This window comes from Leptonychotes weddellii, chromosome 16 (genome assembly GCF_054177405.1).
Source record: "Leptonychotes weddellii isolate Sample4059 chromosome 16, ASM5417740v2, whole genome shotgun sequence".
Lineage (NCBI taxonomy): Eukaryota > Metazoa > Chordata > Mammalia > Carnivora > Phocidae > Leptonychotes > Leptonychotes weddellii.
In genome coordinates this window covers 48,364,415-48,391,186 of record NC_138384.1, presented here as the reverse complement: position 1 = coordinate 48,391,186, position 26,772 = coordinate 48,364,415, and the positions used below count along the sequence as shown (strand labels likewise).

The following is a 26,772-nucleotide window of genomic DNA, read 5'->3' as shown; positions in this document are numbered from 1 at the left end:
AGATTGCTCTAGGTAGCATTGACATCTTCACAATATTTGTTCTTCCAATCCATGAGCATGGAACGTTTTTCCATTTCTTTGTGTCTTCCTCAATTTCTTTCATGAGTATTTTATAGTTTTCTGAGTACAGATCCTTTGTCTCTTCGGTTAGATTTATTCCTAGGTATCTTATGAAAACCTCATTCTTGACGAAAAATTGCCTGCATTACAATTGAAAGCTGACAGGTGTTTGGGAGGTTCCATTCCACGTTCTGTCCTTCATTGTTGCTGCTGGGATGTCTGCTCGGGTCTAATTGGTGCCACTCTGTGGGCAATGGCTCCTTTCATTCTGGCTGTTGTCAAGATGATCTCCTCTCTGTGCACTGATGTTTTTTGGCATGGAGTTCCTTCCTTGCCTTTCCTATTTTTTATTTATTTTATGCTGCTAGTGATTCAATGGAAAAAAGACAAGCTCTTCAACAAATGGTGCTGGGAAAATTGGACAGCTATACACAGAAGAATGAAACTGGACCATTCTCTTACACCATACACAAAGATAAACTCTAAATGGATGAAAGACCTCAATGTGAGACAGGAATCCATCAAAATCCTAGGGGAGAACATAGGCAGTATCCTCTTCGACACTGGCCACAGCAACTCTTTCAAGACACATCTCCAAAGGCAAGTGAAACAAAAGCAAAAATGAACTTTTGGGACTTCATCAAGGTAAAAAGCTTCTGCACAGCAAAGGGACTCAGAATTTTGGGAAAAAAATCAGCCTCTATCTCTTTCTGTACTGTCCCTCTTCCATGTTCTGTACAGTCTCATTTCATCTTCCTTGTCTCTTAATCTCTCTTGTGCATTTTTCTCTGTGCTATTTTGTGGGCTGCACATCACATTAATTAGTTGAAAGAGAACTAGTCAGCAGGAAGTTCAAGGCTACAAATTAACACAGGATTCTTCTATCTCAAGGATGGAAGTGGTGTGGCTTACTTAGCCACTGGGTGGCACATGGAAGGACCCAGTTTCTTCTACTGTTTGGCGTTGCAGACTTAATCAGGATAAATGTCCTCAAGCGCTCATGGCTGTGTAGTATTTGGTGTTCCACTCAGGGGATATTGGCTTACCAGGCTTTTGGATAACCATGTTTACCAGGATGTGGAGAGGCGAGGATTTGAGGGAGGTGTGCGGTGGGGAAACTGAGTATGGCTCAGGGGAAGGGATCAAGTAATTGGAGATGGGGCTGAGGTCTTCATGTAGATACAAAGCATTTAAAGAGGGCATGTATTGCATGGAGCACTGGGTGTTATATGCAAACAATGAATCATGGAACACTACATCAAAAACTAATGATGTATGGTGACTAACATAACATAATAAAATAAAATAAAAAAATATACATAGTGGTGGTGGGTTGTGATTGAGAATGTCTGGGTCAGACCCTATATTGGATACTGAGTATTTAAAATACATGTTTGTATTAAGGAGGGCACTGGGTGTTATACGCAACTAATGAATCGTTGAACACTACATCAAAAACTCATGATGTACTATATGGTACCTGAACATAATAAAAAAAAATACATGTTTGTTGAAACTTTGCAGCAGTCCCCCTAGCCCCTAAAGGTCCTATTATTTTACCTATTAATAAATAAGGGGACACAGGGGTGCCTGGGTGGCTCAGTCATTAAGCGTCTGCCTTCAGCTCAGGTCATGATCCCAGGATCCTGGGATCGAGCCCTGCATTGGGCTCCCTGCTCCGCAGGAAGTCTGCTTCTCCCTCTCCCACTCCCCCTGCTTGTGTTCCCTCTCTCGCTGTCTCTCTCTGTCAAATAAATAAAATCTTAAAAAAAATAAGGGGACACAGTGAGAGGGTTCAACGGTTTGATAAGACATAGCATCTAAGAAGCAGATGGACTTGAAACTAGTGTTCATCAGATGGTAAACTCTAGCTCCCTTTGTGCAGAAATTTAAAGGTCTTATGGATTTGGGGGCAAAACAGCATAGAGTCTTAGTGGTTCTCGGCAGGAGTGACTTGCCACCCATGGGACATTGGGTAATGTTGGAGATATTTCTTTGTCACAACTAGGGGGTGCTCCTGGCATCTAATGGGCAGAGACCAGTAATGCTGCTAAACATCCTACAATGCACAGGACAGCCCCCAGAGCAAAGAATGGTCCCGCTCAAAATTTCAGTAGTGCTAAAATTGAGAAACTCTACAGTCTGTGCATTCATTACTATAGAATAAGTGTCCTCAACAAAGGGACACTTGGCAATGCTTAGAGACTTTTTTTACTGTGATAAAACACACATAACATCAAATTTACTGTTGTCATGTTAAAGTGTGGAGTTTAGCAGCACTTAGTATATTCGCCACTATTCATCATCCCCAGTATCTAGTTTCAGAATGTTTTCGTCACCCCAAAGGGATGCTACATACCCACTAATCCATCCCTCTGTGTTTGACTGTTCCAGATTTTTTTTTGGCTGCAACTGGTTGTGCAACTAGCTTCTAGTGGGCAGAGACCCGGGGTGCTGACCATCCTACAGCACACCACAGCCCCCCCAAAAAACAAAAGAACGGAAGCAGACTCATAAATACAGAAAACAAATTGGTGGTTGCCAGAGGGGAGGAGGGGGGGTGGGGAATAATCAAAATAGGTAAAGGGGGTTAAGAGGTACAAACTTCCAGTTATAAAATAAATAAGTCACAGGGATGAAAAATACAGCATAGGGAATATAACCAATAATATAATAACATATGGTGACTACGCTTATGGTGAGCATTGTGTATAGAATTGAATCACTATATTGTACACCTGAAACTAATAAAACATTGTGAACTATACTTCAATAATAATGATTAAAAAATCCTATCATTCTGGGGTTGAAAACCCCACAGCAGTGGACAGCTGTGAGGCTTCCTGCCTGATTCTATGTCTTCAGGACACTGCACCATGCTGGGTAAATAAACACCTAGGAGGAGGAGTCTACTCGTCCTCCCCTCTACTTTCCACAGGGCAGGTGTTGGAGACCTCAGCCTCCTGGTGTCAGGTGGGCCCCACTCTCTACGCCTGTGCCTCCACAAGACCCCCCAAATCAGCCCCTTACTAGTTCAGCTCTGCAGGTGCATGCCAGCTGGGGACTGACCATCGTGCCTCCTACTCTCCCATCCTGCTGAGCCTGGGGAGCCCAGAAAGAAGGTGCTGGGCCAACCTGTGCCCAGGATGGGACAGAAACCCTGCAGATGTGGGGTGCTCTCACCTGGGCTTCTCTTCCAGCGCTGTGTCCAGGCCCAGGATCCTCTGGTCCGAGAGTCAGTCCTACCCCCCACCACATGCTTACTTGACCTTCTTGGTTAGTACAGGGTGGCTGGGGAAGACAGATGTGGGGTTATAAGCTTCCTTCTCCTATAAAAAGCCTCAGGATAGAAGTTGGCCTGGAGAGCTGAATCCAGGAAGATTCAGGGTTTGATCCTACTTGCCAGACACACTTCCTAGCCCTTCTCTTTCAGGTCTTCCCAATTCCGTGATTGCAAATGGGTGGTCTGTAATTGCAAACAGGTGGTCTGGGTCAATCCATGACAGACTCTGGGGGAGCCAGAAGTGGAACATTCCATCATGGACAAGGAGGGGGAGCCAGAAAAAGAACATTCTACCATGGGCCAAGGTGGGGGGGAAGAAGTGGAATATTCCATCACGAGCCAAGTGGGCGGGAAAGGAAATCCAGAAGTGGAATAATCCATCGTGGATCAAGGGGGGTGGAAAGCCAGAAGTGGAAGGATCCATGATAGAGCAAGGGGGAACCAGAAGTGAAACAATCCATCATAGGTTAAGAAGGGAGCCAGAAGTGGAACAATCCACCATAGACCAAGGCCGGGAGTCAGAAGTGGAACATTCCATCATAGACTGAGGGGGAGTCAGAAGTGGAACAATCCTTGGGATGCCTGGGTGGCTCAGATGGTTAAGCATCTGCCTTCCGCTCAGGTCATGATTCCAGGGTCCTGGGATCGAGCCCCGCATCGGACTCCTTGCTCAGCTGGGAGCCTGCTTCTCCCTCTCCCTCTGCCTCCCCCACCATGCTCTCTCTCTCTTTCTCTCTCTGTATCTCTGTGTCTCAAATGAATAAATAAAATCTTAAAAAAAAAAAAAGTGGAACAATCCATCATAGACCAAGGTGGGAGTCAGAAGTGGTACAATCCATCATAGACCCAGGGGAAGTCAGAAGTGGAACATTCCACCATAGGCCAAGGGGACGTCAGAAGTGGAATAATCCACAACAGACCAAGGGGGAGTCAGAAGTAGAACAATCTGCCATAGACCGAGGGGGGAGTCAAGAAGTGAAACAATCCATCAAAGACCCAGGGGGAGTCACAAGTGGAACAATCCACCATAGGTTAAGAGGGGAGTCAGAAGTGGAACAATCCATCACAGACCCAGGGGGAGTCGGAAGTGGAACAATCCACCATAGACCAAGGGGGGAGTCGGAAGTGGAACAATCCACCATAGGTTAAGAGGGGAGCCAGAAGTGGACCAATCCATCACAGACCCAGGGGGAGTCAGAAGTGGAACAATCCACCATAGACCAAGGGGGGAGTCGGAAGTGGAACATTCCATCATAGATCCAGGGGGGAACCCTGACACTTGGGTAGAGAAAAATCTGCAGTGTCCGGAGCACAGGCACAACAATGCACAGCTCAGAGATGGATCCAGATAGACGAGGGAAATACCCTTCTGCCTGCAGAGGCAGAGGACCCTGGACAGAGTTCAGGTCCCTGGGAGCAGACGATGATGTGTGATGGGTGAACGGAACTCACAGAGACAGGGCTGGGCTGGGCTCTCTGCCTCACATCCATTGCCCAGCATCCCATTCGACATCTCTGTCTGTTGGGGTCCCACTCAGACTGTCCCTCAGAGCTTGCTGAGGTCTGGCTCTGATGCCCAGGCTAGCCTCCTGGATCTCTCTCCAGACCCAGTGGTTCTCAACTTGGGGTGATCCTTCTCCCACCCCCTCAATGTCCAGAGACATTTTTCGTTGTCACCACTGGGGGAGGGGAGCTGCTGGCGTCCAGCGAGTAGAGACAAGATGCTGTTACACATCCTGCAGTGCACAGGAGAGCATCCCCTGCTCCAATCACAAACAATTATCTGGCCCTAAATGTCAGTAGCGCTGAGGTTGAGAAATGCTGTCTTAGATGATTCTCTGCCAGAAAATAAGAACCACCCTCGACCACTCAATTTGGAGTAGATGCAGGGTTACAATTCTAGGGCAATTCTCCTGACTCAGCTTAGAGTAAGACATCTCTATTTCTCAGAAAACTGGCATTAGGTTTCGTGTCTATCTGCCCTTCTGACCTTGTCACTCAACTTCCCGGAGCTCACTCGCTCTAGCCATGCTGGGTGCTCGCTATTTTCACAAGCACGCCCCCTTCAGCCTCCCCTCCTGTTCCCTCTGCCTGGGGGTGGGGGCTCATGTGGTCACCAGCTGGCCCCAGGCCAGACCTCATGCCACTGCCCTGTTTATGTCCTTCTAGGCCTGAGGTTCTTAACCAGGGGTGATTTTGTCTCCAAAGGGACATTTGGCAATATCCAGAGTCAAGGTTAAGGGGGTGCATCTAGCATCTAGTGGATAGAGACGGAATCGTGCCCCCTCTCCCCCCAGATGCATAGGTTGAAGCCCTAATCCCTACTGGGGCTTTTAGGGGATCATGAGGCTTAAATGAGGTCATACTGGTGGGCTCCTGCTCTGACAGGATGGGTGGTCTTATCAGAACCTGTGCTGGCACTGAGGAAGGGCCATCTGCCTGGCAGGAAGAAGTCATTACCAAGGGGCCGAATTGGCCAGCACCTCTGTCTTGGACTTCCCAGTCTCAGGACTACGAGAAAATAAATTTCTGTTGCTTAAGCCGCCCAGTCTTTTGGTATTCTGTTATGGCAGCTGAGCTGACGGAGGCAATCCCCCCCACAGTACAGGATCAGCTGGCCCCAGATGAGAGGAGTGCCGAGGCTCCCCTAACATGCTGCATTTGAGGGTCTCAGATGTACATGTACAAGCAGAGATGTCCCAGTGGGTGTCTGGTTTGCAGGCAGGTGACTGTCCTGGTGCTTCACACTAACCATGATGTACATAATAGTTACATTAAGTTGACTGTAAAGTTAACTATTACAATGTGGACGTATGATGTATGCGTGTATGTAAGGAAATAGCTAATCTAAAGACAAAGGCATTTGGCGGAAAGATTGAGGACCTTTGTGTTGGGGTTTTTGAGGCCTTTTAAATGGAATAGAGGAATACAGAGGTCAAAGGCATTTACCAAATAATGACGCATAAATTAAAGTGTGAGTTGCAGTTGATACCATATATCAGAAAAACACTGTGACATGAATGGAACTGAGGAAATTATACATATAATATATAATATATACTCTATATATTAAACACTTAAAATTTATAAGACAATCTTTTAAAAATATTTATTTGTTTGTTTGTTTATTTATTTATTTATTTATGTAGGTTCCACGCCCAGCATGGAGCCCAATGTGGGGCTTGAACTCACGGCCCCCAGATCAAGACCTGAGCTGATATGGTGATGGGCATTAAGGAGGGTACATGTTGGGATGAGTACTTGGGGTTATATGTAACTGATGAGTCACAAAATTCTACTCCTGAAATCAGTACTGCACTATATGTTAACTAACTTGAATTAAAAAAAAGTCAGATGCTTAACTGACTGAGCCACCCAGGTGCTCCCAAAAGTATTTATATATAAGATCTTTACCTGATTCGACTTCCAAAAGGCAAATTGACAAAAGGACAGTTGTTAGGAGAAATAATAAAAATATCAATCTCTACCCACAAACACATAAATGACAAATGTAAATGCTAATTTGTGCGGCACTTCCTCCCGGCAGTGATCAGAGCACAAGCATAGGAATAGAAAAGAGAGCAAAGCAACTGTGAACAGAGCAGGGAGTTTTCCAAACAGGAAGAACAACTTTGGTGGTAGGAAGATGATGAGTCCAGGCTGGCTGGAAGAACCTGATAGAATAACCCAAAGTTCCAGAAAAAAAAACCAAAAACCTAGGGTTCAGAGAGACAGATTTGATTTGGGCATCTGTCTTAGAGAAATTGAAACCATGGCATTAAATGAGATCCACCCAGACTTGTGTCCAGAGAAAGGCGGGTCTACCATGGAACCCACAAGCTCTGGTGGTGGAGAGCCTGCAAACTGAAGGTACAGGATAGTCAGAAAACGAGTGGAGGAGGCCAGTGAAGCTAACTGTTTCAAGGAGGAAGTGGTCATACAACCAACAGAGGAACAAAGGTGAGACACGGGCTGAGAAGCATCCACTGCGAGTTCCAGGAAGCCATTAATGTTTATCACAAAAACAGCTTCAGCGGAAGTGTGTGTCGGGGGAGGAACCAGCTCCCAGTGGGTTGATGCCTGAGTGTGAGGGGCCAAGCAGAAAACTGGTCTTAGAGCCGTGGACCAGTAAGAGTAGAGGGATGGAGCTTTCCCCACATAATTGTCCGTGTTCTGAAGCTTGAGCTCCCATTGATAACTCAAAGTTGGAAAAGTTGGGTCCCGGTGGTGGTGGTGGAACACTGACTTATCTCTAGGGTGACATCACATCCTCATAACATTGCTGAGAAGGAGCTACTGTTCCTCCTTTTGGCAAATGGAAGGTGGAGATAGAGGGGACCTGTCTTGCCTCAGGATCACAGGTTTTTAACAGAGACTGAATTTGGTCATTTCCCCGCTACCTCCTGATTCTGCACTAGATTTGTTGTATGAAACGAGATGAAGAAAACAGGGCACACAGCCTGGAAAGCCAGTCTTATTGTAATTAGGAATATGGAAGAATCTGGGGTAAATGCAGAAAGAAGGGAGGTTGGACTGAGTAGGGAAAGGAGGTGTCACTCAGCCCTCAAACATCACCTTACCTAGTGTCTGTGAGACCAGGCTACTGTAACATCAATCTGTCCAGCACCAGAGACGGTCCAGCACCAGAGCCCCAGTGCTGTGCTGTAGAGTGATGGGTGTGCCTGCTTCTCGAAACTGCTTTCATGTATTATTCAGCGTGAGAAAGAAGGAAATCCTGCCATTTGTGACAACATGGGTGGACCTTGAGGGCATTATTAGAGGTGAGATAAATCAGACAGAGAAGGGCAAGTACCGTATGTTGTCACTTATAGGTGGAATCTGAAAAAGCTGAATTCACAGAAACAGAGAGGAGAGTGGTGGTGGCCAGGGGATGGGGGTGGGGGAAATGGGGAGACATTGTTTGAGGGTATGAACTAGCAACTAGTAGATAAGAGGGTCCTGGAGGTCTAATATAGAGTACAGTGATTCCAGACAATGATATTGCATCATTGTTAAGAGACTACATCTTACTCATTCCCACCAGAACAAAGAAGTGATTATGTGATACAACAGAGGTGTTCACAAACACTACAGTGACAATCGTATTGCAATATATGAGTGTATATTGTGTATCAAACCAGCTTGTGGTCCATCTTAGATTGACACAGTGTTATATGTCAACTACATTTCAATAAAAAAAATAAAACCAGCTTTTATCAAAGTGTATCAAACCAGCTTGTGGTCCATCTTAGATGGACACAATGTTATATGTCAATTATATTTCAATAAAAAATGAAACCTTTTCAGTTTGGGAAGATGGGCCATTAATTTGTATCTCTGACTTTGCCCCAAATGTATCCCCTTCTTACCGTGCAGCTCATGGTTCACCTATGGGTTAAGAGTGAGAGGGAAATGTCCCTTCTTCATCCACCCAAGTTGTCCAGAGTTCTTGCTGATCCTGCTACCTGCTTCATCATCGTTTCTTTTTTTAAGTTTTTATTTAAATCCCAGTTAGCTAACATACAGTGAAATATTAGTTTCAGGCACATAGTTCAGTGATTCAACACTTCCATACATCACCTAGTGTTCATCATGACAAGTGCACTCCTTAATCACCATCCCCTCACCCACTTCCCCTCTGGTGACCATCAGTGTGTTCTCTATAGTTAAGAATCTGTTTCTTGGTTTGTCCCCTCTCTTTTTTTTCCCTTGCTCATTTGTTTTGTTTTTTAAATTCCACTTATGAGTAAAATCATATAGTGTTTGTCTTTCTCTGACTGACTTATTTCACTTAGCATAATACACTTTAGCACCATCCACATCATTGCAGATGTCAAGATTTCATTCTCTTTGATGGCTGAGTAATATTCCATTGTACATATACATCTTCTTTATCCATTCATCAGTTGATGGACATTTGGGCTGCTTCCATAATTTTCAGCCATTATTTCTAAACAATAAAATGAAGTATGACTTATGTGCCTAAAATATGTGAAAGGTCTCCACTTTCTCTGAGCCATTATCAACTGTCATCTAGAATAATGTAGGAGCCTCCTAACTGGTCTCACTGGATATGTTCTTTCTCATTTGCAAATGGAAACAAACTTAGCAGAACAAGAATGCAAAGGAATTTTCTAACTGGGACAATGAATATCTACAAAAAAACGATAGCAATTTGCTTACTCAGTGGTAAGATATTAAAACTATTCCCCATAAGGTTGGTACTAAGAAAAGGATCCTTGCTATCCATTAATGTGTTGGAGGTTCTAGCCAGGTAGTTAAGACAGTAAAAAAGAAATCAATTTTACAAAAAACTCTAAAAATTTTTAAACCTAGAAATAATCTAGAACTCTTAAAATTAAGATGTGAAATTTGCAAGACCACTGAGTACATATTTGATATACAAGAGCCAATTTTATTTTTATAATACCAGCAACAAACAATGGTGATAAAATTATTTAAAGAATGATACCACTTACAAAATAAAAGTCACATACCTAGGGATCTGTCTGGGGATGATATAACTAGAGGATATATCTTGTGGAAATCTAACAAAATATGTGCACATTCTGTACATAGAGGACTACACGATATTATTTAGAGAAATCAGGGAACATATAAATACATGACAAAATATAACACATTTAGGGTGCAAGCTTGCATGGATTGAAAGATTGAAGAGATGATAATTACCCCTAAATTGATCTGTAGCTTTAGTACAATTTCATGCACAACCCAGGCTGGTCTTTTGTGACAACCAACATCCTAAAGTTAATATTGAAATCTAAAGGGCTCAGAATAATCTAGGTAATCCTCAGAAGTAACAAACCCGGCAAATATTACCAATCTCAGGACCAGGACCCATCATCCATTGCTGGACCTCCCTCCGGGTTATGAGTTTCAGTCTTCTCTCTGATCATCAACCCCAGAAATAGATGACATTCTCAACTGTGCTGTTTCTCCATGGTTTTGTTTTCTTCTGCTTATTCTTTTCTCTCTCAGTTGGAAGGGTCTTTCTGCAGTGCACACGTCATCCTATCCCAGCCGTGATAAAAATGCTCAATGAGCTCCCTTTGCCTTAAAGATGAGATGTGCATTTAAGATGTGGCTTCCATGGCTGTGCTTGGCATGATGCACCCAGTGTCACCCAGAATCAAAGCTCTACTAATACTGCATGGTTTTCACCCTCTGTCCCGCATGTGAGCCTCTGCATGAATTAGTGCAGACCCCTGCCGCCGTCATCCCCATTCCTCATTTGTATGCCCTCCTCAATGTCTCTCTAGAATGGAATTTTGCATAGAAAGAAGCTCCAGTAGCATCCTGTATTTCTTCTGTCCCAACTTGTCCCCTTTCCCTGCATTTACTCACTTTCTTGAAGATCTGCTCTCCTGGACAGTCATCCCTGTTCTGGCAGGGATGTGGTCCTTTTACCAGTGCCTGGCACATGGTAGGCTCTGGTTGCAGAGACTGCAGCTGCCTATCACAACTCTGTCACATCCCTCCTCACTCCATTGGTCACAGAAATGCCAATATTTATCTTGTCGCAGAGATGCCTGGAATAAAGGCTATCTTTCTCAACCTCCCTTGCATCCAAGTAGGGCAAGCTATTAGGTTCTAACCACTGAGAAATAAATGGAAGTGGTTTTTTGTTTTGTTTTGTTTTTTATCATGTTAGCACTTTAATGGTTAAAGAAAATTTTTTAAATTTTATTTTATTATGTTATGTTAGTCACCATAAAATACATCATTAGTTTTTGATGTGGTGATCCACGACTCATTGTTTTCGTATAACACCCAGTGCTCCACGCAATATGTGCCCTCCTTAATACCCATCACCGGGCTAACCAATCCCTCCTCCCCCCACCCCTCTAAAACCCTCAGTTTGTTTCTCAGAGTCCATAGTCTCTTATGGTTCATCTCTCCCTCTGATTACCACCCCCCTTCATTTTTCCCTTCCTTCTAATGTCCTCCCTGCTATAATGGAAGTGTTTTTAAGCGTTTCCAATAAACCTCCATAACAAACAACTGGCCGGTACTTTCTCTCCCTTTCCCTCCCTTCCTCCTCCCCGTGCTTCATTTCACTGTCTGGAATACAAACTGGGTTCAACATTTCAAAAAGAGTAATGCTCCACTTAACCATCTGGTCTAGTCTTGTTGACCAATTTTGGAAGATTTTGACTTGGAGCAGTGAGCGGAACAGCCTTGTGTGGAAAAGACCCCTACATCCCTCTGAGGAGGCTCTCAAGCCCCTGCACTTATATCTGGAGATCCAAAATTCTTCTTTTTTTTTATTTTTTATTTTTTATTTATTTATTTATTTTTTATTCGAGACAGAGAGAATGAGAGACAGAGAGCATGAGAGAGAGGAGGGTCAGAGGGAGAAGCAGACTCCCCGCCGAGCAGGGAGCCCGATGCGGGACTCGATCCCGGGACTCCAGGATCATGACCTGAGCTGAAGGCAGTCGCTTAACCAACTGAGCCACCCAGGCGCCCCTCCAAAATTCTTCTACCTTACACATTTTTTCCCCCTTGAGACTGTAGGTTTCCTGCCATAGCTTAGGATATGGAACACTTGGGATGTCATAAACACACTCTGAATAAGTCCATCACGTCTTGGGATAAAGAACATTATGAGTCAGTATCAACAGAAATTCTTGGTCTGTGAAGACCTAGCAGATGAAGAACAGAAAGAAGGACATTCAGTATGGGTCCACTGATACTGAGGTAACAATTCGTGTGAGTTTCAGTTCCCCGTAGTACTGGGAATAATAACAGCTACCATGCACTGAGTTAACTTACACGTGTCAGAGCCTAAGCTGGTTTCTGGGTATTCTTTATCTCATTAAAAATGCATGTCCAACCCCTTTGAGGTTGGAATTAACGTTCTCTGATACATAACAGGAACTCAGATTTAGAGAATGGACTTGACACCGTGTGAGGTGTGAGAATCTTGAGGGGGGCAGGGACCCATATAATGGTTATATTAATGGGTTGATCAAGAAGAAGTTCTCAAGGAACAAAGGGTCCAGATAGCATTTCAAGGACAATAATCAGGAGTCTCAAGAGCTAAGCTGTGCTACAGCCTCATTTATACATCCATCGACCTGACGTATATTTCCGGAGAACTCTCTTAGTGGCAGGAGCTGTGAGCACAGCCATCAGACCCAACACAGACTTAATTCACACAAGTTCACTGTAGAGACAGGAAAATGGATGTGTATGCGGTGTTAGAGCCCCAGTGATGTTATAGACGAACAACAGGTGCTTTGGGAGCATGGAAGTGATATCTGGAGTCAAGCTGGAGGGTTTGGGGAACTTTTTGGGGGGGAAACCCAAGGAAGAAGGCCAATTCTGGATAAAGAAGCGAGGCAGACAGAAGCTTGAGGTGGCCTAGGACAGAGGAATTGGGGCAAGGCTGAGACCCAGCCAGGACACACTGAGCTGTACGTGTGCTCACAGCCTGCACCTCCATTAACCCGGTGGTGCCTCTCTGTGCTGTTCCTTTTGACAAATGCCTATTGTGTACTGGTTATTATTATTTTTTTCTGTACTGGCTATTAAATATCGTGAATGACATATTGCAGCAAAGGAAAGAAGAACTAGGGATAAAGACCAAAGTAGGAAGGAAATATTCTGTGGCCATGCTGTTTACAAAGGAGATATATTCGGTGAAATCCAGGGTGGTTAAAACTTTGGTTTGCATCAGGCAGGCACAAAAATGCTTACACCCCACAAGAGACAAGAGGGTCTGTCTGCAGGAGAAATTTAGCTCTTTCATCCCCCCTATCCAACTCCTCCTGGAAGCTTTGCCAGACTCCACGCAGCTGTCCTTCAGTTTCCTGCAGGGAACCCCCCTCCATGGGTACAACACAGAGCTCACTCAGCTTGGGGTCAAGGCCAGCGTTCAGCTCTACCTGTGGCCAGCACATCTCTCGGTCATTTGTCCAGGCGTCTCTGTGTTTTGAACCTTCTCCTGCGTTCCTGACTTGAAGCCCTGTTGGCTTTCTCTTGTGCCCTCTTCCTCCAAAGCCAGTCTTCAGCCAGGAGGCACATGAGGGCCACCAGGACCAGGAAAGCCAGACCGATCCGAAGGAGATTCTGGGCAGTGTGATCCCAGAGTGCAAGGTCTGGGGTCAGAAGAACAGACTGATGGCTGACAGGAATGGATGGACACGCCTCGCCCCGCCTCTCCCCGTTCCAGATCACACTCCTTCACAGACTGCAGCACCCGCTGCTTGCCTACCTTGCTGGAATTCTGCTTCTGTGGTTAACAAGTCGAGGTCCCAAAGGTCTGCGGATGATAGGGAAGTGAAGCAGTGAGAAAAAGAGTGTCGGCCTCTGCCCGGGCTGCCTCTCCTCCCCTCAGTTGGACCCCATGGCCTTGTGCAGCTTTTCCAGGTCCCCACCCCACCCTCCAGGTCCTGCTGGCTTCATCTGGCAGGTAGAGAGGAAGAGCCAAAGGACAGGCAAACCCGAGGGGGAATTCAGCTCCAGGACGCCCCACCGGGCATGTCTTCCCTCTGGCCCTCAGCTTCCTCATTACGTGGGTCAACATGGCTTCTTCCTCACATGTTGGATGACTCACAGTCTCCCCATTTTCTTCCAGGCTCTGAGCCCACACCCCGTCCCCACCGGCACCGTGCAATGTCACTCCCAGTGGAGGGAGTTACTCCCGGCGCTGGCCCTCCCCCTGCCTTGGCCCTCCCCCCTGCCATACTCAATGGCCACTCCCTCTCTCTGGAACCTTCTTTCCCATGTAGCCACAGAAGGAACGCCCTTAGGTCTTTAGGTATTTGCTCCACTGTGAGGCCGATTCAGACAGCTCTAATATTGCCACCTGCCCTCCCGGTCACCCTCACCCTGTTTGTTCTACTCTTTCTTCCACACCACTGTTTGCTCTCCCTGTGCTATATGCTTGGCTTATTTCTCTGACTTTGACTCTCGGTCTGCCTCCCGCTGGGTTACAGGTGCCATGAAAGCAAGGATATTTGCTCCACTGAGGGAACTGCAGGTCATGGCAATTGCTATACAGTCAATGGATATTTCGAATGAACGACGTGTTTTTAGTGTCACTGGGAGGCTCTGATCACCACCCCCACCCAAGTTTAGAAGTAACTGTTACTCACCAGAAAAAGAGGTGTGTTCTGTGGGTGCAAGGCTGGTGTCCCCAACATCTTCTGGCAGTGGAAACAAAGAAAACCATAAAGGTTTTGGGTTTCCTCTGGTCTTCCCGCCTAGTCTCTGTGTCCTCCCTCTCCCTGTCCCTCTGGCCTTCTTCCTCGGGAAAAATCAACTGGGCCTCTGCAAAAATGCATGTGGATGAGGGCACTGCAGGGAGGTGCCCTCTGCATCTTCCCACCTGTCCCTTTGCTGCCTTCCTCATCACTGGTTGGGGTTCACTTGGGGTTCCGGAGAGGACATGGGGGAAATCTGAGGGTTATCCTCACCTGTGACCAGGAGCTTCACAGGCTCACTGGGGAAAGACCATGCATGGTTGTTATAAGAGCCAAAACATCTGTACGTCCCTCTGTGGGCTGTGGTCACAGGACCCATGGGGAACTCCACCTGGGTGTTCCCATATCTGTGCTGAGGGTGGCCAGATCTTCCCTCCTTGAGCAGAAAGAACTTGTTGGTTGCAGTACCTAGTCGGCAATAGAAGGTCACGTTCTTTCCTGAGGTCACCTCAGGCCCAGGATGAACGGAGAGGGTGGGCGTGTCATACATTTCTGTGGGAGAAGGAGACAGGTAGGTTAAGAGAGTCTTTATCCTGCCTCCTATGTCTCCCTTCCTCCTTGGCCTTAAGACTGGGATGTCACACCCAAGAATCTCTGTCTCCTCTGCTTTGGTCATGGACATGCCCTCCCTGATCTCTCCCTTCAAGACTGAGACACTCACTCCTCTAACTTTCAGGGGCATTAGCGTGACTCTCTCTCTGGGGATTGCCCAACATCAGCGGTTCTCAGAGTTAGAGATCCTTGGGACCAGCGACATCAGCATCAGCAGGAAGCTTATCAGAAATGCAGATTTCCAGGCTCCACCCCAGACCCACTGCATCAGAAACTCAGGGGGAAGGCAGCCATCTGTGTTTTAAAAATTATTATTGTTTTACATTGTTTTGAAATACATGACACATAAAATTTACCATCTTAACCAATTTTATGGGTACAATTCAGTGGCGTTGAGTACCTTCACATTGTCATACAACCATCACCACCATCCATCTCCAGAACCCTTTTCATCTTGCAGAACTGAAACTATCCCCATTATTAAGCACCCTCGCCCCATCCCTGCCCCCCAGCCCCTGGCACCCACCATTCTGCTTTCTGTCTCTATGAATTTGACCATCCTAGCTCCCACATAGAAGTGACTCCTACGGTATTTGTGCTTCCGTGACTGGTTTATCTCACTCAGAATAACGCCCTCAAGGTCCGTCCATGACGTAGCAGGTGTCCGAATCTCCTTCCTTTTCAAGGCCGGATACTATTCCATCATGTGTATAGACCACATTTTGTTCATCCATTCCTTTGTCAGTAGACACTGAGCCTGTTGCTACCTTTTGGCTATTGTGAATAGCGCTTCCGTGAACGTGGGTGTACTGTGTTTTCACGAGCCCTCCGGGTGATTCTGATGCCTGCTTAAGTTTGAGAACCACATCCCTCAGCTGAAGGAGCCTGGGACTGCCTTCCTGAGACTGCCTTCCCTCCCAACCCCATTCTACTCTGTCTTTTTCCATATCATCATTTACTCCTTAGGTGCTCATGACTGATTGATTTGTCCTGACTTAGACTCGTGCTCTGTCTTCCCCTGATAGAATACGAGTGCCATAAAAGTTCGGATGTTTGAATGGAACCTCCTCCCTAGGAGGGGTTGACACGGTGGGTACAGAACCCCTAGCCTCATCTCAAGACCACTCAGAAGGGCCATCCCAGGTCCAGAGTTCCACATTTGCTTGGCTGAGGTGTCTGTTGAAACTGCACCATGGTCCAGCTTCTGCCTTTTGCCTGGCCTGTTTCCCTCACTCCTCATCGCTGGGGTCACTTTTGAAGATGCTCCCCAGTGTTCCCCCCTGCACACATGCGTCCATCTCAGAGCATCTCACCTGGAGAACCTGACCTAAGACCAATCTGCCTCTAGGTCATAGGTAACTGCTGAGTGAGGTTGAATGACACCAAAGGAGATTAATAAATAAATGATGACCCTCCCCAGGATTCAGGCGGAGGATGGGACAGTTACCTGTTACCACCAGATCCAGAGGGTCACTAGGGTTTGACCAGAGCTCCTTGCTTCGGTAAATGCACTTGTATTGCCCTGCAGTGAGCGGGGTCATGGCTGGGATGCGGAACATGGCTATGTTCCTCCTCCCAAGTTGTTTTGGGCTCTGCTGGGCAGAGAGGTGTCCCTCAAAATACAGCTGGTATTCAACGGCCTCAGGAGTCCCCTGGCATAAGATCAACACTCGCATTCCCTTCGGAATCATGAAATCTGGCTTGGCCCAGATGATGGGTTTCAAAAGAATCTCTGGAAGGGAATCAGAGGCTGGAGTTCCAGATAAAGCCCTTTCCCACCCATATTTCCACCCGGTTGCTGGTCCCAAGCACTCCTAGCAAACCAGAGCCCCTGCTCTCTCCTCTGGTGGCTCCTAGGCGGATACTTTGTCTGAGCCCAGTAGAGAGACTCTGGGGCTCTGAAGGAGGGACTCACGCTTCTGGGTGCTGATGGTCCGGCTCAGGTATAGCCCTGGAAGACAAGAACAGTGAGACACGCTGCCCCCCCACACCCAGACCCCTGGATTCTGTCTCCCTCACGTGCAAGAACTCACCGAGGTAGAGCAGGGCAGTGAGTGTAGAGGTCATAGTACTGATTGTACCAGGAGAATGTCGAGCAGCTTGGTGGAGACTGAGTCCAGCAGGCCAGGAAGATGCACAGGATGTGGTGGGTGAAGCCCAGCACTAATCGCCATGGGGCTTTCACACTGACTTTTTACAAGAAGATTCACAGTCTTCCTTCTACCTCTGACCATGAGTCATAAGGACAGGTCATTGTCCCCATGACACATCTGGTCATCTCTGTGGTCTAACCAGATCCTCTGACAATTGTCTGCCCCACCTGAAACTCACTTCAGGGTCTTCTTCTAAATTTTGAAATGTGGACATTATGCCCAGGAAAGGCATAGGGTAATGTGCAGAGCAGAACCCTTAGAATCATTAAAAAAATATGTGTTTAATCTTGGCTCCCCTTTGTTTGGTATGCATATGCTTGGGTCAGTTAATTGGTTTCATCAGAATGAAATGATAATGCTATCTTATCCAAAGGTTTGTTACAACATTTCAACAAAATGCAATTTTTGAAACAAAATGTTCTGTTTCTTACATAAGTATATTCCTTTAGTCTGTTATAAAGCAGAAATTAAATATTAAAATCTTAAATATTTTAATATATTTTAAAACTCAAAATGTGTTTTTTTCCTCAAAGGGTCTAAATAATTTTGGAAAATGAAATGTAATGCTGATTTATATTCTGTCTTACATTCTATGAGGAAATCTCCCCGAATCTATTACCATTGTTCTTATTTCTTGATTTTGTGGTTGAATATATTCCATTCACTTCCTTATTTACATATAGTAAAACCCACTCATTTCTTGTTCAGTTCTATATGAGTTTTGATAAATGTATATAGTCATGTAACCAACACTTAAGTCAAAATATAGGACAATTTTGTCCTAGTATAAATGGTATTGGTAGTGCTTGTCCTTGTGTGTCTGACTTATCTCACTTAGCATAATGCCCTGTGGGTTCATTCCTGTGGTTGCAAATGATAGGATTTCTATTCCATTCTTTTCTGTTGCCTCCAATCCTTGGTTCCAAATTCCAGCACCCGTCTTCTCCAGCCAGCCAACACCCACCCATGCCACCTGTCTAGATGGTCTCCACCAAAATGTCCTTACAACATTTTGAGGGAGGGCATCATTCTCATGTACCTATAAAGTCTTTCTCCGAAGCCATCCTGGAGAAGAAAAGCTCAAGTGAGATGGTCACTCTTGATTGAGATGATAGCTTGTGCATCTACTCCCGGGCAGATTTAGACCTAAAATCAGAAGCTCTGCTCTCCCTGTAAAAAGGGTCATACCCTGGATTGCTACTGTCTTGTCCTCCCCATTAGGACTCGCTAAGGATATAGCAGGGGGGGTTCTTCCAGCTGACTTCCTGTGTGCATCATTTAGGAAACTTAAACTTACAGGAAAGATGGGTGCAGAAGAAGTAGTGGGTGAGGACCCAGGGCCACCCATTGGAGTTTTTTACGTTGACCACATAGAGAGTGGGCACAGCCAATGCCTGTGAGAAACCTGGCTATGTGCTATGGGGTTTTGTTTTTTGTTTTTAAAACCACGCTTGACCTATGGAAACATTTAGATACCAAACCATGGGGGAGAGAGGCAGTGGTTGCTAGTTCAAAGGAGACAATGAGGCAGGCTTGCCTGTAGATGACAAAGATGTCTCTGGGCCAAGAAGGGATCTTGTCTCACTTCTCTCCCATAAAACATCTTAATTTACTCATCATTGTCAGCCTAAAGTCCATTCATAGCATGAAGGTAAGGTTCGTAATGAGTGGGTCCCTGTATCAGGAAAGAGCTAGTTGTCCTTTGGGGATAAAGTGACCAGGGGCAGAGAAGTAGTTCTCTTGGTATAGTGAGAAAGTTCTGCTACCTCTCACTTAGAGAGTTTGAGAGTCTATTCAAGAGGCTGGTTGCCTGATAACATGTTCCTGTGAAATTGTTTTAAAAGTTGGGGGGAGCTCCCTGGAATTTAAGTCAGCTTCCTGGCACCACAGAGGATCAGGTTAGTATCTGCATGGCCTGGCCCTAATTGGGTTTGGGTCTGGACTTTAGAGAATGGGTCTAGCCTCGGTTTCCTTGTGGCTTTCTTCTCTGCTAACTACTTTAATAATTTACATAGGCATATGACAGTTCTGTATCTCAAGTCCCTTGGTATTGCTAATTCTTCCATAATATTTGGGGTTTCTTTGTTTCTTTATGAAGTTTGCAATTTTTTATTGCTGGTTATTCACAGTGAGTTTTCCTACCTATGGGATTTCAACGTATATTGTTGTGTGTACTTGTAGCGAAAGTGTTGCCTTCCATTTGATTCTTCTGGAGGGCCCAGGTGTCTCAGCAGGCTGTAAGCAATCTTACATTCATTTGTGGTTTTGGTCCTACATGGCTCAGAAGTGGAATTCAACTTCACACTCTTGTGGAAGATGTCAGTGTTTCTGATTTTTCGTAAGTCTGCGTCCAGACTTGCAGACAGGCAGGTTTGCTTGTCGTTTTCTGAGATGGTGATTGGAGCAGTTCTAGAGCCACTTTTTCTAAGAGGGAAATCCTTCCAAGGACTTGACTTTATCAAAGTGTTTTTACTTGAGCCCATTTGTCGTCTTAAGCTCACTCCCATACTCCTGGGACTATCTCTGTTTAGAGTTTGTAAGCCATGTTGGAAATGATGGATTTCAAGCCATCACTCAATCACTTAAAGAGTGAGCAACCCTGAGGATGTCATTAACAATATATTCATTTTTTTTGGTACTTGAAAAAAAAAACTTTATTGAACTATACCATACAATTTACCTATTTAAAGTATATAATTCAATGGTTTTTAGTACATTCACAGAATTGCTCAACCATTACCACAATGTAATTTTAGAATTTTTCCACCACCACAAAAAGAAACCCAGCGCTCCCTGGCCATTAATGTCAATTACCGCCCCCCCCCCACCTCCCCGCCAACTCTACCAGCTCCAGGCAACAAGTAATCTACTTTCAGTCTCTACAGGCCACAACGAACTTTTCACAGATTGTGGTAAAAAATATGTAACATAAATTTTTTTTTACTATTTTAACTATTTAAAAAGCTTTTTATTGTAGCAAAAAACGCATAACATGAAATTTACCGTCTTCACCCATTATACAGTAGTGTGCAGTACGTTCACATTGTTGCTCCAGAACTTTTTCATCTTTCAAAACTAAACCTCTATATCCCCAAAGGGAATTGTTCTTTGACAGACATAGGGTTTCATTTTAACCATTTTTGAGTGTATGGTTCAGTGACATTAAGCGTATTTACATTGTTGTGGGACCATCACCACCATGTCTCCAGAATTTTCTCATCATCCCAAACTGAAACTCTGTATCCATATATTTGTATCATTATTCAAATCATAATATTTTTTAAAGTTTTTTTTTTTTTTAAGTAATCTCTACACGCAGTGTGGGGCTTAAACTCACAACGCTGAGATCAAGAGTCGCACGCTCTATGGACTGAGCCAGCGGGTGCCCATCAAATCATATCATTTGTGAGCATCTCTTTGCCCACGTGATAGATGGACTGAATAGAATAAAATTCACAGGGTTGCAGCATGCTCCTGCAAATGAAGTGACTAGAATAAAGTCTAACATAAAAGTGAAGGTCATGGAATATAAGTCCCCATACTCTGCCCCTAAGCCGAGCCTTACACTTAACCTCAATCAACCCAATATATGAACTGTCGAGGCCAATGCACTCACCATTCAGTGCCTGAAATAAAAAAGGCAGAGTGGAATTTATTTTTACTATATTAAGGGAGAGTTATGCTGGTGTGCTGGCCAGATGTGATATCTCTGAGTCTCCGAGCAAAGCCTACAGATGATCCTAGACAGGATTTTTGGGATTCTCAGGGCCTCTTGTGGTTTGGCATTATTTGTAAAAGATGTTTATTTGAGGGGGACTTTTGATTGGCTATCACTCACAGATGTGCTTACTGGAGTAAACCTGTTTCTGATTGGCTGACATTTAGAAACAAGGAGCTGGTTGGTTGAATCACCAAAGCATTTTCACTAAGGTGAGTGGTCACTGATGATGGGTGAAAAAGCGGTTCTGGTGGCACCTTGTCATCATGGCTACAGGACAATATAGTCTTTTCCTAGGAGGGGAAGATCTTTTTATTCCCAGGGTTACAGTCTGCTTTTCCAAACAAGACCCTGGTGTGGACAAAACCAAGTGTGTGAAACTAATCTTATCCCTCTGTCAGGATCAAACCCCATTGCATTCTTGGGTCCAAATCCTGGCTTTGATGTAAAGTCTCTGATTAGCCCTCGTCCGAAACTATGGCACTTCCTTGTAGTTTTATCTGGTCCAATCACTAACATTTCCTTCATCAACTTATTTATTCATAATCTCAATAAATATTTATAATATTTTATGCCAAATACTACAAAGAGATGGATCAATAGACTAAGCAATCTATCGAAAATTCCCAGAGGAAATGCTTGTTGGGGTTGTTTTCACAAGTCTATTGAATTTGCATTGGAGGCATGAGATATTTTGAAATGTTACAAATATACAATGGAATATTACTCAGCCATTAAAAAGAATGAAATCTTGCCATCTGAAATGATGTGGATGGAACTAGAGGGTATTATACTAAACAAAATAAGTTAGTCAGAGAAAGACAAATATCATATGATTTCACTCATATGTGGAATTTAAGAAACAAAACAGATGAACATAGGGGAAGGGAAGGAAAAATAAAATAAGACAAAATCAGAGAGGGAGACAAACCATAGAGACTTTTAACTATAGGAAACAAACTGAAGGTTGCTGGAGGGGAGATAGGGGGATGGGGTAACTGGGTGATGGGCATTAAAGAGGGCACTTGATATAATCAGCACTGGGTGTTATATGCAACTGATGAATCACTAAACTCTACCTCTGAAACTAGTAATACACTATATGTTAATTAATTGATTTTAAACAAATAAATAAAAAGAAATGTTAGTTTCATAAGAACAGGAGAGTCTTCTTAGCAGTGGGGAAAGCCTGTGTTAATACACAAATGTCAGTGTAGGGAAAACTAGAAGGATACATGTCATGGAGTATATGGTATGTTGAATGGACAACATTAATAATTAGTAGTATTAATAATTTATGGAATTCTAAGTGTTAAGAGCTTACCTAGAAGGATGTGAGCGTATCTGGTTTTGCTGATAAATTCAAGACAGATTGAAATTTTGAGCCAGATCTTCTGTAGAGGCTGGGAGAAAAACAGTCAGCAATGAGAACTAAGAATGCTTTGCGTGATTTTTATCACAGGAATGAGCTAAACCAAGACTATACCAAGAATTTTGTCACCAACATATAGAAAGGTGGTATACAACTGTATCAGATATGTATAAGAAAATACCATTGGTTTGAAAATGTATCCAAAATTGTTAGTGCCTCTTTCTCTCTTTTGTTCTCCCAGTAGCTCTGCAGAACTCCGCAAGTGCTGACTCATTACTACTTCAGCAACAGGTGTCTACCTTCTGGCTGTTAGGAGTTTGTCCAAAGGTCCATTATGTCTGACATTTCTGTTTACTCCAGCTCAGCTCAGGAAAATCTGGACAGTCTTCCTTGTTTGGAGCCTGATGGTTGTGCCAATTTTCAACCAGTATGGCCAAGAGAGCCACAAGGACCAGCCCTGCCACACCCATTCGGATCAAATTCCCCATTGTGTAATCTTGTTTCATTATATCTGCAGACATAATTAAAAGGAGATGAGCAATCATTGGTCATGTTCCATTTCATCCCAACCCCAGAGCCCTGAAAAGGAGCTCATTTCCCTATTTGTGTCAGAACCCCTCCTCAATGAACTCATGCACTCACAAGCGCCATACTTAATCCTTGAGCCTGGGTCAAAGGGGAGTCTTGTGAACAGGAAAGGAGGTGACTATGGGGATGTTGTGTTTGCTTTTCATTCCCTCTTCATTTCCCTCAAAGTCTAGTCATATCCTTCCTTGCAACACCTTCATATGTTTGGAATCCTAAATTTTCTCCTCTACACTTTCTTCACCCCACGTAACAACTTGTGTTCCTTTTTCATACATGACAAAGGATACAGCAGTGTTGGTATATGGGAAGTAGCCAGAGAAAATTTTCAGATAATCTTAGGTAAATTGTATCTCCACTATTGTGTGACTGTTCACTGGACATTGCTGTTCTCTGAATCTTTAAAAAAAAAAAATTCTTCATTTGTTATATGGACTTTCTGGGCCCATGTTCATTTCAAGGATGTAATAAAATACTGTGAAATGACAATGCTCAGAAATCATAGTAACTCTCTTGTTAAAATACAGAAATAATTTCAAATGGATTTGGAATTTCAAATTAGTTCCTAATTACAAAATGCACAATATTTTGAGTTTGAGAGGATAATACAGGATAGTATTATCCCAACACTGGGATAGATGATTTCTAAGACAAGATACTGTGGCTATCTGCTTTAAAGAAAAAGACTAATAAATTCACTCCTCCTCCATCAGTGCCCAATTATCTATGCACTGTTAAATGAAAAAGCACTCTAGCCTCTATGATCTTACAGTGCCATGACTACTATATATGCTCAGCTTGTAGAGTGATTGGACAAGGTGGGCACGAGAGATGAATGTGGTTGCCCTGTGCAGCAGAGTCAGCAGTTGCTTTCCTTTGCTGTAACTTGTCTTCTTCTGCCGAGTAGAGAGATGCAAACACTGTGATAATGGGGCTCATGTTAGAGTTTTTAGAGTTCTTTCCACGAGCCATAAATTTCCAGCCAATCACTCAGAGCGGACTATAGTACTGAAGGTTAGTTTAAGGGTTTCCAGATGCAACCAAGGATGTGAAGAAGAGAGGTGGGTTAGTCTGAGGTGGTGTCTGGGATCTATTGTCTCAACACTGCCCCTTAACGTGACTCTGAACTTTGGCTGCTCCATTCTCAACAGACCACATGTTTTTAAAGGGCACTGTCTGGAGAACTCTAGGAGAGGATGTGAAAATCAAATGGGGTGTGGATGAAAGTCTTTCTTCACAGCCTCTACTGCCTCACTGTTCTTTCTCAGTGCCCCTCTTTGTATTCCTGCCGGAGGCCAAGGCCCCAAGGGGAGGACACAGGGCTGGGCTGGGGTGCACCTACCTGTGACCACAAGCCCCAGGGCATCACTGGGGGCTGACCACACATAAGGGCTGCTGCTGTACCAACCATAGCACCTGTAGTTCCCTGAGAAGCTTTGGTTCACAGGACCTAGAATGAAGTTGCCTTTGTGTCTGCCATTTTGGTTCTGTGACAGGGTGGCTCCTCCTTCCTTGATCAGTGAAAATCTATCAAATGGGATGTGTGCTGAACTGCACTGCAGGGAGATATTCTTCCCTAGCATCACCACAATGCCCTGGTCAGCAGAGAAGAAGGGTTTGTTGTAGAAGCCTAAAAGAGAAGAGAGTAAGCTAATAGCAAGATTTTTCTCCCTTTCCCTGTTATCCCCACCACTCCTATTGGGTCCATGGTAAGACCCTGATCCAAAGGAATGGGAGCTGGGAACTTCTCATTTCCCTACTCCAAGACCCATACTCTGTCCCAAACTATTCAGACAGGTCTGAGCAAGCAAGCAGCCTGTGGGGCTTGGATGAGATGCCATCTTCAAGAGCTAGAGATCTTGTTTCTAGAGCCATAAGACCCAAATGATTCTGTTCCCAATTACAACATGTGGGGTTCCCCCCCACACCACCAAGCAGTCCTGAGACACCCACTGGGCATCCCACAATTCAACTTAATTCTGACACTATCTACCTGGAGATAACATCAGATCCCAAAGATTAAGGGCTCAGTCCTGAGAACGCTCCCACTTCAGATGCCAGTCACAAGCCTCTCATGTCACCCGTGCTTCTGAGAGAATGGCTGTAAATCAGAAGTTCCCACAACCCCTTCCTTGGTTCATTTAATTTGCCAGAGCAATTGACAGGCTCAGGAGATCAGTTTACTTACTAGATCACTGGTTTATTATAAAGGATACAATCAGGGACAGCCAGATGGTAGGGATGTGTAAGGCCAGGTGCCCTCTCCAGGTGCGCCTCTCTACCAGTACCTCCACGTGTTCACCAACCTGGAAGCTCTCTGAACCCTGTCCTTTTGGGTTCTTATGGAGGCTTCATTACCTAGGCATGGTTGATTAAATCTTTGGCCATTAGCCATTGATTCAACCTCCAGCCCCTCACCCATCCCTGGAGGTGGGGATGGGGAGCGACTGAAAGTTCAAACATTTTAGTCACATGGTCGGTTCTCCTGGCAACCAGCCCGGGTCCTTAAGTGGGGTTCAAAAGTCACGTCATTAACATAACCTCAGGCAAGGTAGGAAGAAGGGGTTTGTTAGAATATCAAAACACTTTACCATTCTTAGTCATTCAGGAAATTCCAAGGGATTTAAGAGCTCTGTGCCAGGAACAGGAACAAAAACCAAATATATAGTTCTTATTATAAATCACAATATCACAAGCCATATTTGGGGAAAAGGGGGAATAGTATCCAGAGTTTGAGGAGCTAAGTCAGAGGTTGAGAGAGGCGACATTATGTAAAAAGAATGTTAGCAAGTGAAAAGACTTGGAAATTCAGGATGGACCCTTCCAGAAACAAACCCTTCTAGAAACACAAGGTCAAGCCACCCTGAGGACAGAGGGCTTAAAATCTAGGGCCAGACTTGTGCAGGGAGCATAACTTCCCCCTCCTTAGGTATAGGCTGCATTTACTGATTTCTATCCATACAGAAAGGGTCAGGAGGAGAAACCTGCACATGCTATCTCAGCCGGGTGCTCAAGCTCAGCATCAACAGCCATATTCATTTGTATGGTGTGTACCCTTAATGTGATGTGGTGAAAATGGCACTGTGCTTCTGTGGTCTTCCTCACAGTTACCCCAGGAACCCTGTCTTATCATGAGAGAAACATCAGACAACTTCCAATAGTGGGGCATCCTACAAAGTACCTGACCAGCCCTCCTCAAAACTGCCACAGCCAAGAGCAGCCTAAGGAGATGTGACAACTGCATGCAGTGTGGGATGGGATCCTAGAGCAGATGAATGACTGCTGCATAAAAGCTAAGGAAATCTTTTTAAAATTTTTATTTAAATTCAATTAGCCAACATATAGTACATCATTAGTTTCAGATGTAGTGATCAATAATTCATCAGTTGCCTATAACACCCAGTGCTCATCACATCAGGTGCCCTCCTGCATGCCCATCAACAGTTGTAAAAGCTAAGGAGACCTAAATAAACTATGCACTTTGGCACATGCTAAGTTATCCATATTGGTTCATTAATGGTAAGAAAAGTGCCATACCAACAGAATATGTTAACAACAAGGGAGAGTGGGTGATAGGTATATGGGGATGTTCTGTCCTCTCTTCTCAATTTTTCTGGAAACATGAAACTGTTCTAGAAGTAAAGTCTACATCAAAAACTAATGATGCTATGGTAAATGGATCCCATTTACAATAATCCCAAAACCATAAGATACCTCGGAATAAACCTAACCAAAGAGGTAAAGGATCTATACTCTAGGAACTATAGAACACTCATGAAAGAAATTGAAGAAGACACAAAAAGAAGGAAAAATAT

General features: G+C 44.4%; 2 protein-coding genes across 6 annotated transcripts; both read right to left on the bottom strand.

The window, feature by feature from the left end:
- Positions 1-9,737: 9,737 nt before the first annotated feature.
- LOC145717629 (natural cytotoxicity triggering receptor 1-like) lies at positions 9,738-17,532 on the bottom strand. Of its 5 annotated transcripts, XR_014140972.1 has the most exons (9): positions 17,163-17,510; positions 17,045-17,080; positions 16,577-16,861; positions 14,791-15,069; positions 14,470-14,520; positions 13,587-13,634; positions 13,258-13,470; positions 10,685-12,012; positions 9,738-10,223 (listed from the first exon to the last, which is right to left on the bottom strand). XR_014140972.1 is itself a non-coding variant. In XM_081807299.1 (8 exons), the coding sequence occupies exons 1-7, from the start codon at positions 17,194-17,196 to the stop codon at positions 13,280-13,282; spliced, it is 921 nt and encodes a 306-aa protein (XP_081663425.1). In that variant the 5' UTR covers positions 17,197-17,532; the 3' UTR covers positions 9,738-12,012; positions 13,258-13,279. The 5 variants fall into 5 exon arrangements, 4 of the variants coding, with proteins under 4 accessions (XP_081663425.1, XP_081663424.1, XP_081663426.1 ...); XM_081807299.1 differs by having other exon boundaries at positions 9,738-12,012; positions 14,470-14,517; positions 17,163-17,532; XM_081807298.1 differs by having other exon boundaries at positions 9,738-12,012.
- Positions 17,533-19,773: 2,241 nt separating this feature from the next.
- LOC145717628 (immunoglobulin alpha Fc receptor-like) lies at positions 19,774-25,557 on the bottom strand. The gene is made up of 2 exons (XM_081807297.1): positions 24,300-25,557; positions 19,774-22,883 (listed from the first exon to the last, which is right to left on the bottom strand). The coding sequence occupies exons 1-2, from the start codon at positions 24,538-24,540 to the stop codon at positions 22,705-22,707; spliced, it is 420 nt and encodes a 139-aa protein (XP_081663423.1). The 5' UTR covers positions 24,541-25,557; the 3' UTR covers positions 19,774-22,704.
- Between the last annotated feature and the right edge of the window lie 1,215 nt (positions 25,558-26,772).